We start from the raw sequence: 21237 nt of genomic DNA, 5'->3' as shown, positions 1-21237 counted from the left end.
TGTAATTAAGATTTCCCCCAAGCCCTGATTGAGTTTGAAAGCAATTGTTAAATGGGGACTGTGTGATTACTTGTACTATAGATGTATTCGCTTGATGGGATGATTGACTTTATCACTCCTGAGTATTTTCTATGTATTCATCATATGCAATGCTGTCCTTAAAACAGTCTGCTATATTTAAAATCCACCTATTGTATCTGCTGCTAGAGCCAGAGATGCATTGTTCTGAACTGGCCTGCACAGTTGTCCTTCCTGACAGTAAATAAAGAGCCAAGAAGAGCTGTATGGAAGGATGAATAATGGCTAGAGGAGGGAGAAGAGAAAATGCCGTTAAATTAATTGTATTTTCATTGACTAATACTCTGAGGATCAAATCTGGGTCATGTTGAAGTCAAATGGAAGATTTGCCGTTGATTGTAGTAAGGGTAGGATTTATCCTTGAGACAGCTTTGTAACTTACACTTACACTTTGTGACTATCTTTGTTTCTTCTCAGCATGTATAGCAGATACCTGAATATTTCAAAGGAGCTGTATAGTTAAGAATTGCTAAAAAAAAAAAATGCAACAGTAGAGCAGATTAACACACATTTTTAATTTAAATAGATCTCTTTTGAAATGCATGGTAGGGAGAAAAAATTAAACAGTGTTCTGACATGATAAGTCTTTAAAATCAGATCACTTAAAGGGCTATTCTAGATGGAAGTCTGGACTAGCATATTGCACGTACAAATCATTTTTTCCTCCAGGTCTAAAATATGTAATTTTAAGAACAGGTTTTTATACCAAAATGATTTTTATAATATATATAAACAGATTTGATTGTCTTGCCCTACTCTGTACTTCTAATTGATCTTCTCCCAGCAGCTAGCATTTCAAAACAGCTGCAGAGGTTGTCTCAGTGGGTCTAAGTTTTTTATTACTATTGAAAGGACATTTTAAAATAAAAATTCCATACGTGTATCAAGATTTAGGCCTGTCTGCTATAACGGTATCCATTGAAGCATGCACAAACCTTTTTGACAGAAAAAGCTTTATTCAATCTGCAGTTATGACTTTTTACAAGACTTGACATATTGCAGACACCAATGACTTCATTTTGATTTAAAAGGAATGAAATGCATGCTCTAGCATTCACACTAGAAGTATGTATTCTCTACAAACAGTTGTATTTACTGATAGAAACACAAGGGCTTACTGTAAGAGTGAATCTCTTAAATTATTCCATAAATATTCAAAGAATTTTGTTAAAAATGAAAAGTTATAAACTGATGGCCTACTGCAACAGAATGCTTTAGCTAAATAACTCCATGCAATTAAATATACAAAATATCTTAATTGAGTATCTAAAGTTTGAGGTATGTTATCCTAATTATTAACTGTCATACATCTTAAAACTGAGTTTCTGTAGCTTTGTTTTTCCTTCTGGTTTGGGAAGTAAGTCTCTGTTCTGAAATTGTTGTCAGCAGCCGCTGTGTGATTTGAATTCAGAGAATTATGTTTTAGGCATCTTAAAATCAGGGTTTGGTTGCCATTATATAGTTGAAAGCATGTCCTGTCATTTTTGATAGAGATGTTCTTTTGGGACTATTCTTTCCTTGATGTCAGGTTTCAGAGTAGCAGCCGTGTTAGTCTGTATTCGCAAAAAGAAAAGGAGTACTTGTGGCACCTTAGAGACTAACAAATTTGTTAGTCTAAGGTGCCACAAGTACTCCTTTTCTTTTTTCCTTGATGTGTTCACATAATTCCCCTTAATGACATGTACACCTATTAAGTGGGAGAATTGATTTGTTTTTTGATAATCTAATTCTGCAGTCCTTGTGCCTGTAAACTTCCCATTAGCATTAATGGGAGAAACACACATATAAGAACTGAATAACTGGTGATTGGCAGTAGAAACAGAAATGGTGACATTGACTGCAATAACAACAATGTATATTTTTGACTGTAACTTTAACAAACAGCCTTCCTACATTATTACAATTTGCATGCATAGCTTTATGTAACGTTTGTCTCTTTAAAAGGATATTTTCTTTCTGGACAGGTAATGCATATAATTAAGTGTTATTACTACTGGGCTGGAACATTTCTATATCATGAAATAAATGCTTTTACTCTTGCAAATGTCAAGGAAGGTATCTGTTTGGCTAGCTAGCTGATCCCAGAGTTTACTGGTACAAAGTTTACTGTTTACATGAAGCTTTTAAATATCAGAATTAAAACAATCATTCCTATTGCAGCACGAGTGAATACCAAGTCACCTGGACTATTTCTTTTTAAAGTAGCAAGAATATTAATTTTTTTAGAGCAATTGACCAGTGAAGAGGTTTGGTAAATTTGCAAACTATAAAGTATGCTTTTTGCTAGCATGAATGGATCCTCAGGAGCATGTTTTATCACCAAAACGGGTTTGTTGCAGTTTTGACTCTTGGAGGGATGAGGGAGATCCTTTGTATCCTTGTCAAAGAGCTGAAGTAACTGTGCCCTAACTTCAAGGGTGCTGTCACCACCCTTCTGGCTAAAGTATGATGGGCTTGCATCTCCTTTGAGCCCCTCTACATAATTTCTTAATTGGTGGGAGATGTTACTGTTAAATGACAGGAGGCATGAGGGCAAAGCCGGTCCAAGCCTTGCCAATTCAGGAAGGGAAAGTTTGAACCTAGGTCTCAGATGACATTTTAGCTTTAAAGGTGAAAGGAAAACTGAGTTGGGTTTAGTTAAACTTTTACTGTCTTTTGGTGGGGCTAAAAGTTGGTGCTTTGTGTTGCAGTGCTGGGAGAGGGACTGGCTAAGGGAGATGGCTCTTTCCATGCAGTGCTTTGCTGCATGCATCTTAAAGGGAAGCTGCAAATTGTGTCTAACGTTCTTTCCAAATCACTGATGGGCGAATCTTTGGTAAGTGGATCTGATTTAATTTACATAACTTGAAAACTAAATTACTTTTGAATTTTTTTGGTCATTTAGTAGCAAACCTTGGAATGTCTCTTTGACCAATAGATAACAATAAAATAGTTCATATGGAAAATCCAGGGATGAATGTATATTAAAATATTCAGGTGCTCATATGTAAGCAAGAGCCCAGGTTGTTGCGTAACCAATGTTTCTGAGCCAGTACGCTTTTTTGCGGATTTCTAGTTTTGTTACAAATTCATAGAATGTTCAAATGAGTTGTCTGCATCTAATCCCCATGGAATGGAATGGAATTTTTATACATGTGCAGTTTAATAGAGCAGAGCATACATTTCCATCCTTTTTGCCTGTATTTTAACCATCCACCTGAGACCTTTTTGTTTGTGGTTCAGTTGACTAAGTTCAGCTTTTAGAGCAGAAAGCACATTGATGTGATTATATTTTTTAAAGATGACTCAAATTGTCACAGCTGTTCGAGACAGAAAATAATCCAAATACTTGATTCTAAAATAAAATTGTTTGCCTCACTTGCTGGGACCTGAATTCAAGATTCCTCTTTTAGGCCCTGATCCAGCAGAGCACTTACACAAGTGCGTTACCTCATGCACATGAGTAGTCCCCTGACTCCAGTCACATGTAAAGTTAAGACGTACATCAGCCTTCACAGGATTAGGTTCTCATTTACTGTCTGCATTCAGTTTTTCCACAGTTTCAGTTTCACACAGTTTCAGTATCTGCGCTCCAAGTTTCTCCTGTATGAGCTGATGGTAACACTAACATCGAAGGTAGCGTAAGGAAAGCTCTGCTCTGCTCTCAGAGGTGTTAATGACTTCAAAAGCTCCTTGAGGAGAAACCCAGAACCCTGAACCCTTAGCAAGAAAAAGCAAAAAAACTTTCTGTGAAAGCAATTTTCTAATTTTAATAAATTTATCATTTTAAGTCTGTTCCTATAATTATTGAATGAGTTAAGAGCTTAAACATGCAGCATTAATACTAATATATAAAAAATACCATAAGCCCACTTGTTGCTGTACAATATGTGAGCTGTGTCAAGTAATTGTTGGGCCTTTGCTCTGAAGAGTATAAAATCTAAAGCCTACTTGATGATTAAAATATTTGGTAGAACTGTTTGGTGATACAAATCTCCTTTCACTTTCATCTGGGAAGGGGCTCTTGTTTTCCCTATTCTGGTTGATCACTGTAGCACCCGTCAAACATTGGGGCTGCTGTCCCTTGATTGGAGTGTTTCCATTGTTGAATCCTGGCATCTTTAACAAGCCTTGGGCTTGGTGGACATGTAGCGCGACACTGACGCTAAACATTCTTCTTCCTGTTATACCCCCTTATAACATCTAAGATTGGGTTGCTGTGTAAGGAACAAATATGCATCCTGCGTATCCTACTGCATGTGGATTATTGGTTAGTTTTGAAGAAATCTAAATTTGAACATAAATATTGTAACGGCAGAGGAATACATTATGTTGGTGTAATACACTCCTCCTGATGGTAAAACAAATTTCCTCAGATATATTCTCTTTTTACAATAATGCACTCTCTGACTAATAATGTTTCTTTTATTTATCGGAAGCTTATCTCATATGGTTATGAAGATAAACAAAAAGAATGAAAAGGATTGATATACATGTTTCATGTTTTTTAGTAGTAGTTTGCCTTCAGAAAAAGTAATGTAAATAGCCAAATACTCCATTACCTAGGCAGTGCATTTCGGACTGTTATTCTACAGTTATGATGGGTTGACACATAGCCTTGGTCTTTCCAAGTGAAGCCCCTACACTCAAACTGAAACTTATGATCTCATGACAGATCAAAGATCATCATTCGTGGTTGTTTTCAATAGGAGTAGTAAAGCCAGAACATGGTTTACTGACTTCTACCAGTATCTGTGTGGAGTAATTCAATGAATAAAGTTTGGAGTATTTTTACTTGCAGAAACTGGAATGCATCCAGCTTCCCCCACAGTAGTATAAGGGAATGTTTCTCAGTAACTTAAATTCTTTATGCTCTGTATAAGAGCCCTACAAGTTAGATTTGTGAAATCTGCTTTTGGAAAGAAATGGAATAGCATTTCAAATAAAGCTCTGTGTATGAGGATTATCAAATGTACAGATTGGCAGTAAAGATATTTGAGTTTATTTCTGCTGCTCTGTAGTACAGGTGGAAAGTAGAGGATGATTATAACAATTTGCTATCTAACAAACTCAGTGGCACTTAATTAATAAATGCAGCAAGTGGTCAGTTAAATGAAACCACAGACCTGAATCAGAACTCCTGTGTTCAGGATTGTGCCTTCCATGTGTATGAGATAGCCTTCTAACTAAAAAATAACTTCACATTCAAGGGAATCACAAGTAAAATCCTTTAAAATGAATTTATCTGAAGTAAGGGAAACACTTACTTTGTAGTGAAAGTTGCTACAGAAGAGTTAAAGGGAACATACTCCAGAATGGAAAGAGTTGTTAGACTGTAAAAGGAATCAATTTGCAGAATAGCTTCTTGAGGAGAAGTGACTAGATCATGGATACAGCAGTGTGAATTTCTAATATTGACTCCTTCTGAGCTGGAGTAAATATTCTAATAACAACAATAATAATAGTAATAATACCTAGCCTTTATATAGAACTTGAAAGTTCTTTACAAAGGAGGTCAGTATCATCATCCCCATTTTAGAGATGGGGAAACTGAGGCACAGAGAAGTGAAATGACTTGCCCAAGGCCACCCACCAGGCCAGTGGCCATGCTGGGAATAGAATCCGGGTCTCTTGAATCATTTTCCAGTGTGTCACAGTGCCTCTAGGGTATTTGGTCTGAATGATACTGTCTTGTGAATGATTAGCCTATTAATGCTTCATGTGGGTGACAGCCATATTTCTTAGAGTTTATTTACCAAGTTGTCCTGCACATGTATCCCATTTTGCCTGACACTTGTCACTTGAGATTAGCTTTTATCAAGGGCAAGTTTCCTTGTTGCATAATAATGTTTGCTCAGTGTTGCACAGTATATCATTTACCATTATGTAATAAAACTCAAGAGCTCATTTGTCTTCCCCTCTTGCCCATCCCCTTTCCCAAATATTGGGTAAAAAAAATGTTCCTCGCTGCCTGTGTTTACCATAGCAGAGGATTTATGTACCGAATGCACTAACAATTTTCTCTCTCCCTAGAACGGAATGGTAACTAAAGATTTGACAAGACTAAAAATGCTTCTTGCTGAAACGGAGGTAAGAGTAAGCATGTTATTGGGAAGAAGGTGAAAACTGATCAATTGGCTGCAGGGTGTTTCGTTCTGTGCTCTTTGAACAAGGTGTATTGGGCACCATAGCCTACACTAGCCTTCCTGTCTTTACTATCTGTAAAGCAGCCTTACACCAGTCTTGGATCTTTGTTTTTGATGAAAGAATAAGAAAAATGCTGAAAATCGGTTGACTGTGGCTTGCAGTATTGACCAGAGAAAAATGAGAACATCCATATACACTCTATTTATTTCTTATGACTCAGAAAGTGATTCCTCTTTCCAGGGAAAATTATCCACTAGAGCTCTTAGCTGTGTCTTAAACGTGACGTAAGTCTTAAAGTGACTTGGAAATTCTAGATGCTCCATCAACATCTGTAGGACGGAGGGATTAGTCTAAACATTATATTTATTGATTGAATTACTGTTTTCCTATATGGACTTTGACTTTGTTCATGTTCTTTAAATCATTGCTTTTCTTTTCCTCTAAATATAAAATAAATAGACGTGTCAGTACATTGTAAGACTTCACTCTTACTCCGGATGCAAATTGAAATGATTGCACTTTGACTCTTTCTGTTGCATCTGCTTTCAGCTTTGGAACAATCTGCTCAGTGACCAGCCCACTACTTCATTTGCCAGTGTCATATGTTAAATTCTTCTGTCTCTAACAGCAGTGTGATTCACTCACAAAAATAATAGTCCCTCTTTTTTAAACAATAGCTTTTAAAAAAAAAGGCACGCACTCCGTTCCAGTAAGGCCATGTGAGTGATTTGGACTGATCTTAAAATAGCCAGAGAGAGCTCTCCTCTTCAACTTTCTACGCCAGCTGCCTCTCCTACCCCAGTAAAAGGTAGAAAAAAAGGGATATCAGGTGTTTGAGGAGTGGTTGTGGACGGGAGGTGACATGGTGTAGCAGAGGTTTACCATGCCTAATCCTCCCCTGGCATAAGAGCCGTTATGGGCCTTATACCAGTGGCAGAAGTTAGAATAGGCCTCCTGCCGTTCTTACTTCCACAAAGGCTGAATTGATGAGGATCAGCGAGCTGTGACTGGCTCCTATTGGACACAGCTTTGATGTTGTGGTGAACTGAGGCCAAAGTGTTTAGATAGTAAAGTTACATTTTTTTCTTTCATCAGATAAGTACACTGTGGTACAGTAGATTTAATGTTCACATTAGATTTCCTCCATTCAGTTACTGTGATTGCTGGCATGTTAACATGAGACCCTGGTTTGTGACCAGAATGTTGTTTGAACTAGTTGAGATTTTTTTTGTACTGAGTGTTACAATACAATCTCTTATGAACACAGTAGCAAAATGCAACTTACAGTCAAAATCTTGATATATGAGCCAACATATCTTTATTTGTTATTGCAGGCAGCAGCTAGCAAAGTACCCTCAGGATACCATGGGGACGATTTGGAAGATGGTAAGTAGAACATACTTAAAAGATGTTTTTGAGTTTCTACCAAAAATTCTAATACTGGCAACTGGAAAAATAACCAGAATCCCCCATTACTCTACAGGATCTCAGGATGGTTGGCAATTCCGCCCCCCACCCAGGGGCGTCACAAGTAGTGAGGAGTACACGTTGTGTAAGAGGTAAAGTGATATAGTTTTATTGGTGATGAGAAGCATCTCTGTTTAAGGGATAATTTCATTTCTTTTATTTGCTGATAACTGTTTAATTCATGAGTGGAGAAACTATGAGGTCAAGGGATATAACCTACTTATTAGATCAGGGAACCCATTCACACTGTGTCTCTGGGTAAGTCACTTCACATCTCAGCACATCAGTTTCTCTGTCTGTAAAATGAAGTCAATAACACCAACTCTTAAGTATGTTTAGCCCCATTTACAGAGGGAGAAGCGCGCTCTCTCTCTCTCTCTCTCTCTCTCTCTCTCTCTCTCTCTCTCACACACACACACACACACACACACCACACACACACACCCACACACACACACACACACACACACACACACACACACACACACACACACACACACACACACACACAAAATGCCTTGCTCAAGATCACACAACTTGTGCTAAGATTGGCATTCTTAGCTCCTAGTCTCTCTTTCTCAGTCCATTCGGATTAAACCCTGCTTCCTGTGTATAGAGCATGGAGTTTTTATCATTAGTAAAAGTGCCAAAAGATATATTAACCTGGGAAATCCTGCACTGTGACTTGATTCTGCCTTGCATGTGTCATGTATACATAAATTAATTTCCCAGGATGTGTCGCAATCTGACCTGCTTTTCAGCTGGTATGGTTGAGCTTGTGAAAATCTAGGCTATTTGGATCTGATTTTTCAGAGGTGCTGGGCACCTGCAATTCCCATTGATGTCAGCATTTTATAATTTCATGCTGGTAATCATGCCGGGAGATTGACAACTTGATGTTTGGTAGCCTTTTGATGACATTCTTTGTGTTAATCAATAACACATAACATGAGCACTGTGTGAAGTTTGCCATCTTGCTCCTGGACTTGGTTATTTGAATGTTGCTAATTGTCTTTTTTTGCCATATGAAAGAAATAGCAGCATTTTAGAAAAATCAGGCCCTCTGTTTTTAACTCTCAATATTGTACCTTTATAAAGAGTGGCATTTTGAGCCAGATTTTTAATCCCAATTCTGCATTTTGTTCCGGGGAAGATATAATCGAATGTCCAGTGATTACTTTTGTATTACAGGAGCTATTAATTCTGGGTTGAGAAGAAGGTCTTGATTAGTGAATCCATGTGATTATTATAATTCTGGCTGTGGAATTTAGATTTATTTATAAAGAGACAGTAAGAACACTGAATATTAATTTTTGAAACCACAATTATCTTGAAGGGGAAACATGGCAATAGAGATGTGGCATCTACTAGATAATGAAATGAAGGAATTGTAAGACATACTCAATAAGGAATTGAATGTGTAAAATAAATGTAATTGTTGCTAGAAGTACTGAGAAATGAAAGAATGTGCAAAATTGGTTAATGGTGAATGATTTAAAGTGCTTTTATCTTCCTATTAAGTGCTGCTGAGGAAGAACCCAAGTACTTGTTTCTAGAAATATTTTCTGGAAAATGAGAACACTTCTAATATGAAGGGTTAACATTTTCTAAATAATAGTAAACATTCCAAATATTCAGCAGTGTATATTGTGGTTTATTGTTTTTATTAGGTCAGGAATTAATTTGAAATTTCTTAAGGGATGTTGATAAAACTATACATTCAAAATGGAATCTCTTACATATATTGCTAGTAATAGTATAGATTGTTTTAAATGTAAACAATTTATTTTACTCACATTTTTATAAATTTGTTTTGTGTTAGCTTTTCATTTAGTTTAGCCTGTGAAAATATACTAGTCAGTGTAACTTTTTTATTCTAATATGTTTCACTCTTGAATTCTCATGCACTGGTACAATGATATTAAAAACATTGCAGGGGAATGTTTAAATCCAAACAAAGAATTGTTTTCAGTGAAAATATTTTAAGTAAATAACATGAGAACACTTCTCTTAAAATGATATCTAAAATGTTTACTTTCTTTTATACAAAATTTATACTTTGAACCTCACAACACAGTGGCATCATTTTAAACTTTCTAAACCTTTCTTAAAGGAAAGGAGGATGCTAATTCAAATAATAAACTATAAGTAAATGTGGCTCGTATATCAAACACTTTGCTTCAAGGTTTTTCTGTTTTTTTTTCAGTCACATAGCTCCAGATTTACCATCTAATTTGCATTGTTACATAGTATATTTACTACGAAAAGGTGATAACATTAATCATCATATGCTGTATCTATCAGTGATAGATACAGCATGTGATGCAACTTTGACCTAGTTGATCCATCCTCTTTTTCAGTAACACGTCAATGTGGGAAGATGTCTAAATTCGTCCTGTAGTGTAAACTTATATATGAAACTCAACATAAAGTTAATTACACATTTTCTACATTTACAAGATCATGGCATGGATCGTTGGCTGTCGTCAGCTGTTTGATACATGTGGTGTTTTAATTAATCGATTTTAGGTTTCTCATGTAGAAGTGAGGATTTTCCTGCTGTTTATGCTATATACCAGATGATTTCATAGTACTATCAAACCTTAAAAATCAAATTCTATCCTCCAATTCTCCCTCCATCCTGTCTAATTTTTTTAAGTGTTTACAGCTTTAAATAATGATAGCTGACATATTAAAGTTCTAGCTACAAAAATATTTTCCAAATAATATAGCTATTTGAATGCAAAGTGTAGACTAACAGCTGCATAGCATTTTCTGAGAGAACTGGAATTCTTAAATTGTGTGTGGGTGATAAGATGATACTAAAGGGATTTCTTAATTTTAAAGTGTAAGCAAAATGATATCACCTGGGAACATTACTTGACATTATTTTAAAAAATCCACAAACATAATAAAGTGTTGTACACGTGCTTGGTCTGACTCTTGTTTCAAAGAGGTTGGTGTTCAGTACTGTATGTCCTTTGGGAGATTTTTTTAAATCTATCTATAAAACATTTACACAATATATACCTGAAGTTAACTAAAAGAACCACATGATGTCAGTGTTGCTTCAGAAAACTTCTGCTGAAAGAGCACTTATCTGATAAGTAATAACATGACCTTTAGAGAAAAGTTTGTCATTGACATTGTTAGATGTTCAGCACATATTTATTTGAAAGTAAAAGTTTTGTAATAAAGTGATTTATGGCCCTTTATGGTTGAATTGGAAAAATTCTGCATATACCATTATGGGCATTACTACAAGAGAGGCTGCTGCTGAACAATCCTGTATGTACATGTATGTATATGTAGCTAAACCAGTTTCTATTGACTGATCCTGCCGTTTTATGTTTTATGTGAGAGAATCAAAAGCCAAAAGAAAACTCTTTGAAGTAAAATCTCAGTTATTGTTTGTTTGTTTGTTTGTTTTTAAATTGGAACTTTGAAAAGTTTGAGGCATAATTGTTTTTCCTGTTTTGTGTAGATTTTTAGAGCAAGGGATCTGCAGGTACGGTGCACAGTGTACTTCAGCGCATTCCCAGGAAGAGCTAACAGAATGGCAAAAACGATATGCTTCCCGCTTGATAAGATTAAAACAACAGAAGGAAAACAAACAATGTTCGGGTAGTTACATGGAAACCTTGATTGAGAAATGGATGAATTCATTATCTCCTGAGAAAGTGGTAAGGAAAACAAACTCCTTCTTTGTGTTCATATTTAAAACTATCAGATGAGCCTATTTTTATTCCTTACCACTAGAACTGGTCGAATTATTCATTACCAAGAAATGTTTCCTGCTTACAAAGCTTTCATAGACGGTGAGTGGTTTCTACAAATGCAGTTGTTCTTCTCAGGAATTCAACAAAGAGTTTGTGAACTACAGCTTGTGGATTGATGGCAAATTGTTCATTTTGCATATTGACTATTCATGGTGCAGGATGGGTCAACCAAGTCATGCAGTGGTGTTCCTGCTCCTTGTTCGGATGGTGGTACTTTTGAAACTGAAGCATTAATTTTCAGTGGTGAATACTCCTTTTTGTGCGTGACTCTCCGTCTTTGCTTGCAATTGCAGGAGTTTGCATGAAGAAAAGCCATTCCCCAAACATTCATTTGGTCATACAAATGTTTGTGGATACTGAAGAGTAAGGTTTCAGAGTAACAGCCATGTTAGTCTGTATCAGCAAAAAGAAAAGGAGTACTTGTGGCATCTTAGAGACTAACAAATTTATTTGACTATGAAGAGTAAGGGTTATGGATCTGATCAAACCCAACAGCTTTTTGCAATTCCAAAGAATGTTTGTGGCACTAGTTTTGCAGCAGTCAACCATCTCTTCTTATGACTGACACGAAGGAGTTTTCAGTCTATTGTTGATAAAATCTGGGAAAAGTGAGCACTTTGCCAAATGGATTAATGAGCAGAAAGCCTGATTCTGCTCTCCTTGTACTCCAGTACTCTCTCACTGAAATCACTGAGAATATTGGGTCTGTTGGGAAATGCAGTCTCGGTGCCTTATTGTATAAGACCCTTGTTTCCAACTGAAATCTTAGACCTCACTGACCTAAACTGATTTTTGAGATCCATGCCTATGAAAATCAGGTAGTGTTTGTTCTCCCTGGATGGTTGTTTTGGGTCTTTTTGTATACATAACGTGATGTAGTTGAGTTACATTCTTAATGGTTGTCTGCCTCTCTGATTTAGCGTATATCTGAATTAGTTCTTGTCCGGTGCTGATATTAGAATCCTGCACGATGTTTTTGCTGAAATCGACCCTTAACTTATGAAACAATCATTTTAGGTTTTCTGTTTTAAGATGTTAACTTGGCTTGAATGTCTTCTTTATTGACAATGTCTGTAGAAGTTTAATGCTAGGTTTCTTTCTCTTTAAATCTAGCTTAGTGAATGTGTAGAAGGAGTGAGAGTAGAGCATAATCCTGAACTATCGGTTACTGTCACCACCAAAAAGTCTCAACAAACGTGGACATTTGCTCTCACTTGTAAGGTAGGATTCTTCCTCTTTGAAAATGGATAAATATTAAAGCTAGCATGCTGCAGCACTTGGATCTTATTTCTTTGCTCCAGTAAACCCACAGACTTTTGCAATTAGTGTTTCAGCTCCAAAATGCTTCTTTTAAAGTGAAGTAGAGGGGCATGGCCCAACCTCCACTCTATTTCTCCCCATTGGGGTGGCGATTGCTGGTGTGGATGCTGGGAGGTATGGGGACACTATGTTCTCGAGAGTGCAGAGACTCAGCTGTGCCTGCTGAATGAAGTCCCCTAATCTGGCCTCAGATGAAGCACTTCGTAAAATAGTTTTCAGCATTTTATTGTCACTTCAATGTTTGCATTTCTCTGTAGCCTGCAAGAATGCTGTATCGAGTGGCATTGCTTTATGATGCCCATCGTCCTCATTTCAATATCGTTGCAATATCTGCTGGAGACAGCACTACCCAGGTATCACAAGAAGTCCCAGAAAACTGTCAGGAATGGATAGGAGGAAAGATGGCCCAAAATGGAATAGATCATTACATATACAAAGTCAGTATAGCCTTTAACACGGAAATCTTTGGAACATTTCGCCAAACCGTAGTGTTTGATTTTGGGTTGGAACCAGTACTCATGCAACGAGTAATGATTGATGCTGCTTCAACAGAAGGTAATGTTCAGCTATTTTTCTTTTTCTGAACAGACTGGATAGAAATATCCAAAAGAATGTTTCTCCTTGTGGTAATTTTGAAAATCAGAAACACGTCCTGCAGTGCTCATCAGTCAATATGATGAGCATTTGATGATGTGTGTTCTCCTGTGATATGATGATCAGTTTACTATAAATACAAGATAATTTATCAGACTATTATTTTTTCCTTTTCTCATCTCTGTGCAGAACATTTATGTTAGTGGATAACGAATGTCCTTCATGATATAATATATAATGTCTTACACGTCTACAAATGTAGATTTTGGGCCAGATCTTCAGCAGGTGTAAATTGCCATAGTGTCATTGTAGTTAAAGTTGCCTTGCCAATTTACAGGGGAACGTCTGGTCCTAAGTCCTGATACAGAAATGCGAGAAATTGTTGGAAAGCAATATTGTCTCTACTTGCACTGGGCAGAAAACATGATTGTCTTTATGTGTTCAAGTTAAATTTGAACTAAATGTTGCCATGGTCGTTGTGTTCTGTTTACTGCATTGATCTGTTCCTGTCAGTTACAAACAGGAAATCAGGACTTTGGGTTCTAGGCACCTCATTGTCAGAAAGATATCTACAAATTGAGAGAAGAAGGGGAAAGATGATCAGGAAGCAGGAGTGATTGATTTATGGGGAAAGATTAAAAGAGCTAAATGTGTGTTGCTTGGCAACAAGCAAAGAAGGTAGGGTGAGGCCTGGTAGTCATCTGTGTCTCTATGAAGACTGGAGAGATGAGAAGACTAACGGGCCTAAGCAGCATTTTTACTGTGTTGCAATAAGAATAACCAGGATTAATGAGATGAAAGTAAGGGAAGGAAAATTGAGGTTTTTCCCGAGAAAGAGAGATTTAATAGATTTTGACACAGTTTCCCAAGAGGGGTGATTACAACTCTTTTGGTTGGGACATTTTAAAGCAACTGAGTGCTAGAGTCAGATAGACGTGAATAATGGCTGATATTCAGTTCTGCTTTACTAGTATCATTTCTCATTGTTTTTGAATAAATAAAACCAATTTGTTGCTGCTTCTTTTCTGAATAACTTTCCCTTTTGCAAAAGAATTTCCAGATTAGCACACGAAAGCCATTCTTTCTTCACAGTTTGGAGTCATTTGTCACAGTTTCTAGTTAGTGTTTGTGTTTTGCGTAGGCTGTTCTGAAATGCTTGTGGTCCTGTTAATGCTTTTTTTTTGCACTGACTGATGCTGATTAGGTTCACCTTCAAAACATGCTCTATGAAGAATTTTAATTTTTTTATGTGACAAAGAATTGTCTTTTGAGGCAAAGAGGAATCAACGCTTTTTTCCTCCCCGCTCAGAAACAGTTTGGTTTAGTCCGAAGAACATTAGAAATACTTTGCTTGGCAGTGAATGAGAATTTGATTTGTCAAGAAGACTTACAATATTGAGAAGCCAAGAGCTGAGCACTGTTTCTTGTTTTGGAAATATTTGTGCAAATTCATTTATCCCAACAGGAGGTCAGAACTCAGAAACATTTAGCATAATCTCCTCCTAAAGGCTGTAGGAAAATACAACCAATTGTACTCCTGTTAATTGTAAATCTTAGGAAATTGATGAGACCCAGACCAAAATTGGCAAAACTGCTTAGGAGGCGCAGAAACAGATTGACTGATTCTGACGGAAATAGAGTACGACTGTCTGGGAGATGACCAGAATACTGGGCAATGAAGCGTATTTTATCTCTTCAAGAAGACTGCTTCTCTAGTCTGTCTATTGTAGTCATCAGGGAATCCCAGGAAGAGTTCAACTCACAAAGATTTGAAGGAACATTGATTTAATTTTTGGCAGAGGTCATACTTCTGCAGGCTATTGTTATTAATTTCTTTCTACCTTTCAGAGATGTGTTGCAGAGACTCTTTCCTATTTCTAGCATCTCCAGATCTATTCCTACATCTTTAAGTGGTCCAGGAAATTCATATTTCCTTGTTTTTTAGTGATATAGACTTTTAAGACCTTTTTATTAGCAGAAATAATTATAGGTGTCATTGCTATACACTAATACATACAGTATGTGGGTTGGCTAGAGTTGCAGGTGTTGCTTTTTGCTATTCCTATCCTTTGTTTACATAGAACAGATTTACATTTACCAGATCAGCAAAGAGAAAGTGTAAATAGCAAATGCCATAGTTTATGAACTGTTCTTTCCAGATTACCTGAATACTTATAGCCCAAAGCAGGAAGTTGTAGAGTCCACATTACACTAGAACTCCACATTGGGTATGTTTCAGAATGCATGAGATACTGTGTTTAAGAGCAAGGCTGTGGTCTTTTCAGGAACTATTATATGATCTCCATGTAAGAGAGCAGCTAACCAGAGCTGATAGGTTTCCAAAGTCAGTAAACTTGCAGAGACCTGGTGTCCTTGCACCGTAGAGCTGTTTAAGACCAAGAGAGCCAAGCCATAATTTATTTGCAAAGGCAAAACTATTAATCTTCAGACAAGTCAGTGTCCTTGCAGTTTAAACTGCCAGGATTTCTCAGTGCTGACTGCTAAAACTAGATCAAGGGCAGGGGCAATATAAATGGCACTCTAGTGCAAAATGGAAAGATGCAGCTGCATAGTGTACTGCCTGCTGAGTTCACTACAGCACCTCTTTTTGAGATGTCACATCTCTGTATGCAGAGAGATAGCAAAGGAAATCTCCAATCAGTCAGATTATTATTAATATTTATCTAATGCCCAAAAGTGCACTAGGTTCTTTACAACCAAACATAAGTACAAAGTCTTTCCCTTAAGAGCTAACAATCTATGTAGACAACATATGGGCCATGGAAGGGGTAAGGATTGCAACTGAAAGCAAGTGAAGGAATTGTAATGTTAGGCATATATCTTGTTCCATGTGTGTGTTTTGCATTTATATTTCCTTGAGTGGTGGGGTGTTGGATTATAGTATGTAGCAGTCTGACGGAAGAAGTAACATCGAGCAAACAATCCTGAAAGAGGCCTTCACCTGTTGTTGGTGAGTGCCTACAGTGCCGGTACAAATCCATATATGACAGATAGATAGATTTAGGCAGTGACTTGGGAAGGTCAATAATAACTTTTAAGAATATTGGAGCTATGACCTCATGAAAGACAAGCATCCTCCTTTTTAAATAATATTAAGAAGAGACATTTAAGTTGAGCAGTGTCTGTCACTTTTCTTGGGGAGCTCTCTCTCTCTTTCAAGAGAAGATTAGTTTTTCATGCCGTGAAAATGTTCTTAGAATTGGAAATGCACAAGAGTCTTCTTAGGAAAGCAACCCTTTATGTATATTCCATGTTAATACTCAGAAAATAATTATGTTAGACGAACAGTTACAGGAAGTGTCTGTAGCATGCAATATCAAATGGCCAATTTCCTAGCCAACAAGGACAGTGTCCTGGCAGTCTGATTGTACTGTTACACTCTTAAGATATGATCAGTACAGGAAAATGTAATACCCATGGTGAGATAATTCCTAATTCTGAAATCATCAAACATGGGCCTTTTTTCTCCTGTTATACATCATTAGCACCTAACATTCAGTTTAGAGGAAGAAGAGAATTATTTATATCTTCTTTCTAATCTCTCTTAGATGAACTTTCAGAAATATAGAGTAGTTTACTAAGTGAGACAGGCCTGTTTCCTATGGCTGAAGAGTGATGTTGATCTGAGATTCCTGTTGCTAAACTGGCCTCATATTATCACTCAGACATCACATTTTTCATCTCTTTAGGATACAGAATGATGAAAATAAAATTAAATACTTTATTTGAGGTTACAGGGTCTTAAGTCTTTCACAGGCAGTGCTGTGATATCTGGGCACCCATTTCACTATCGATTCAAAGTTGATGCATTAAAAGGCAGCTATTACTTCACCATGAATGCTAAACCATTTTGAAGCTTTTAGCTTAACTATAGTTCTGTTACATGAAATCCCTACTTAGTCCTCCAGGTAGCAGTTGCCAATGTTGAATTTTTGCCGTGTCAATGGCTATTGCAGGGGTCTATGAAAAATTCTTAACTTCATGTTTATGATTTGGGCTACAATATATAGACATAACAGAACTAACTAAGGATAGACTGAAACATTAATTTCCTTCCATTTATCAATGTGGTCACACTTTCAAGTGATGCTTGGAGAATTAATTGTGTGTGTACGATGTGAATCTTTTCAGATGTTTAACCCTAATGTTTATATTAACCTAGGATTTAGTTTTTAATATGCTAAAGGCCTTCGTGTACTGCAAGTTAGGAGATTCCCTATCACCTACCCTACTGGTTCCCCCACAGCTTAGCTGACGTGATTTACCTTGTGAGGTTCATGTGTATTTTCTCTGGTTTTGGAGGGGAAAGGTGTTTGCTATTATATCTAAAATTTGAAAAGGACATGCAGATACTATGGATGCTTCTGATTGCTCTTAGTTATAGTAATAGATTCCTTCCATTGCTTGTTTAATTTGTATGTTCTACCTGTAGAGTTGTTATATTTTGATATTCTCTTATTCTTGTGTGTGAGTTGGTTTTTGTGTCTGTCTGTTGTCAATCAGTCTCTGAAGTTGGACTTGTTTTTCAACAGTAAAATTATGAAAACTGTCCTAGACAAAGGAGAATCTTATCTGCAGTTTGATTATTTTAAGATAGCTGAGTGATGTCAGTAATCCTGTGTTCTCCTTGAAGAACCAAACCATATTCTGTTAGTTAAAAATTAAGTTTAGCTTACAAATTCACAATTATTCTGTTTTACATGAATAAGCTGTGGTGGGGAAAATGTTTCCCTAATGTTTCCCACTTATATATGTCATTTACATGTGATCAAAGTGTGGAAAATTATCTTGGAGACTTTGAACTGAATCTTGTCCCTGTTTGTATCTCCACACGCAGATCTTGAATACCTGATGCATGCACGGCAACAGTTACTAACTACAGCTAAGCGTTGGGATTCTACTTCTAAGACTATTGTAGATTTTGAGCCTAATGAAACTACTGAATTGGAGAAGAGCCTTCTTATCAGATACCAAATTCCTCTCTCTGCTGACCAGCTGTTTACACAGTCTGTCCTAGACAAATCATTGACCAAGATCAACTATCAGTCTCGGTTGCATGACCTCCTTTATATTGAGGAAATAGCACAGTATAAGGAAGTCAGCAAGTAAGTAATACTTTTACAAAATTCTTAAATGACTGTTGCTGTCCTACTAAAAATGATTAGGATGTGACCCTTTCATTGTAATTGCACTTCTCTGACTGGTTTTGAAAGGGCTAACAGTTTAGTCATTAAGCCTTCTTACATCTTTAAAGTAAATTAAGAGTGGATATGAGTCTTGAAATCTTACCTCTTCATAGAAGAGAATGGAAATATATACTGTAGTAATAAATGGCTGTGAATATAAAGAGATGTCTTCATTAACCTTTGGTTAGGGTTAGAGACACTAACCTCAAATGTACTATATTTTCCTAGGGTCCTGATGTTAGTTTTTTCTTCTTACAGCTCCCTAAATACAAAAAAATGTTAAGGACAACAGGGGCAATTTAGAATGTTTCTGTTCCCTTGCCAAAAAAGAGAGCCTGTTACAGTTCAGTTATCTGTGACATTCTCAAATAAAAGGGGTTTCAGAAAAGAAAAGTATTACCATTCTTCTCTATAGACGATTGCAGGTTTAAGAAAACTTTTGAATAGTCCTCATGGTGGGCCAGATCCTGATCTCTGTTGCAGACGTGCACATCTAGAGTAACTGCTTTGGAGAGCTGATGCTTTACCTACTATTCACTAAACAGGCAGACTGAGTAGTAGCTTTCCAAGTGTAAGATGGGCACATAATGTAGACTCTATTTTTTGTGTCAGGAATATTCTTTGTCATTATTTTTATATATATATATATATATATATATATATATATATATATGTGCTATCCAGCACCATTAGACATATGAGAAGAATGCAGGTGGAAAAATAAGGTACACGTTCCAGGTTCATAGTCATGCTATACTAGACCATTTTTATATTTTGACATTTTGTAATTAATGATCTTACTTTCACTTGTATGGTATGAAAATCTTTTAAGGTGACATACCCCTAGATCAAGAACTCTTATTGGCATCATTTCCCCCTTAACTTGATGTGATAGCAAGTATAATCCTGTATATACCAATACAAGAATGTCTTCTGTAGAACACTGTGCCTCCGGACGTAATCAGGAGTTTAATCTAATTATGCAGTGGTCATTTAAGAATATTAATAATATGTACTATTATTGAAAGAGACTTTTTTGAAGCAGGAAAATAGTATCTAGTCATTTTTGCTTTCATATCTTGTATAAGCAATAGTAAACTTGAACCAGTTCAATGAATATACCTAGTCATAGCGCTCCTCTATTGGGGAGCTGGAATTTAACATACAAAGAATTTGCCTCTACATGATGTTTTTAGCAAACTAACAGATTCCCTCTTGCTGACCTCCATCACATGTATTTTTATGGAGGTTTATCTTTCAAACCTTTTTAAACCAAGATCAGACTTAGAGAAAACAGTGATACAAACAACAAATAAGTAATGTTTTTACTTGTTAATATTCATGTTGAAAATTACGTTGCCAACATCTCATGGAAGACAAAAGAGCAGCTTGCATGTACAAACGATGGAATAATGAGTACATTCCAATACATGATGCTTCACTTTTGGATAATTTGGTACTGCAATAAATTATTGCTATTGCATGACTTTTTCTGTTAAGTGGATTAATAAACGTAAGTTCTATACATGTTTTTTAAGTGTTTTCTGTTTGGTAGAGTTGATGATAGAAATCTTCTTTTGATTAAATTATGTTATAGTCAACCCATTTTAATACACTGGGTCAAAGTTCTACATACTTGTGATCCCATGTGCCTTAGGTCACAAATAGTGATTGTTGTGGATCTTGCTAGCCTCTAGTAGATATTTGTACAGATCATAAAACAACAGATTGTCAACAGGGTCTCTCAGGAGAGGTCCAGGACTGGAATAATTTGCAATCCATGGTTGCAGTGCATTGCTGGGTTAACCAGTACTGCTGGTTCCTCACTTTCATCAGCCCCTAATTGATCCCATTTAGAAAGTGGTGGTGTGCATGATTTGAAAATGATGCAATAATCCTAAACATGCACAAGAAAATGCAGAGCAAAGGTTAAAACTTGAGGCTACTTTATGGCTTCATATGCAGCATGTAACACCACACCTGCTGTATCAAGACCCCTGCAATACTTAGATACACAGTAGAATCACCAGCTTCCTGGTGGTGCTTACTTTAAATCAAATGTTGTCTTTGGGCTAATTTTTCAGTAGTGACGTCTCCAATTTTGAGCTCAGAATGCACCTGTTTGTGTGCACGTGGGCATTTTTTTTGCCTAAAGGTGGATTATGCAGTGTGCTTTGTGTAGGACTATATGCAGAAGCTGCAGCTGGTGTAGAATTGAGCCAGTTGATTATTACTAAGCAGAGTTTCCCACCTGGAGCACATAATCCATACTCCAAAATCTGTACTGGCTGCCAATTGATTTCCAGGTGAAATTCATAGTGTTGGCTTTGATCTACGACATGTTAAATGCTTTGTTTCTGTCTGCCTGCGAGATTACCTCTCTCCTTGTGATCCTATAGCGGATGTGGTCATCTTCAGCACTTGAGCTAAGAGCCATCGCTATAAGCCGGAGGGTGTTGGTTGCAGGGCATTCTTGGTGAAGGATTCAGCACTCTGGTTCTCGCTCCTAGCCTTAATTTTGAGCCTGGCTTTTTTTTTTTTTTTTTTTTTTGACCTTTAGGGCACACTGCAAATTGCAGTGCTTGTCCCAGACTTTCCTTGGAAGGCCAAAAGACAAGTGCTGAAAGGTGTCATGTGGAAGAGGTTGCAATGGCATTGGTAAAGCG

General features: G+C 36.8%; 1 protein-coding gene across 1 annotated transcript in view; it reads left to right on the top strand.

Moving 5' to 3' along the window:
- HELZ (helicase with zinc finger) overlaps positions 1-21237 on the top strand; it is a 149579-nt gene that overhangs the window by 24278 nt on the left and 104064 nt on the right. The window contains 8 exon segments of the mRNA XM_038371412.2: positions 2769-2893; positions 6091-6147; positions 7539-7590; positions 7688-7763; positions 11156-11354; positions 12564-12671; positions 13028-13325; positions 18223-18490. Coding sequence (XP_038227340.1) covers positions 2769-2893; positions 6091-6147; positions 7539-7590; positions 7688-7763; positions 11156-11354; positions 12564-12671; positions 13028-13325; positions 18223-18490 — 1183 coding nt within the window.

The sequence above is a fragment of the Dermochelys coriacea genome, chromosome 14 (genome assembly GCF_009764565.3).
Source record: "Dermochelys coriacea isolate rDerCor1 chromosome 14, rDerCor1.pri.v4, whole genome shotgun sequence".
In the NCBI taxonomy this organism is placed as follows: domain Eukaryota; kingdom Metazoa; phylum Chordata; order Testudines; family Dermochelyidae; genus Dermochelys; species Dermochelys coriacea.
This window is presented reverse-complemented; position numbering and strand designations above follow the sequence as displayed.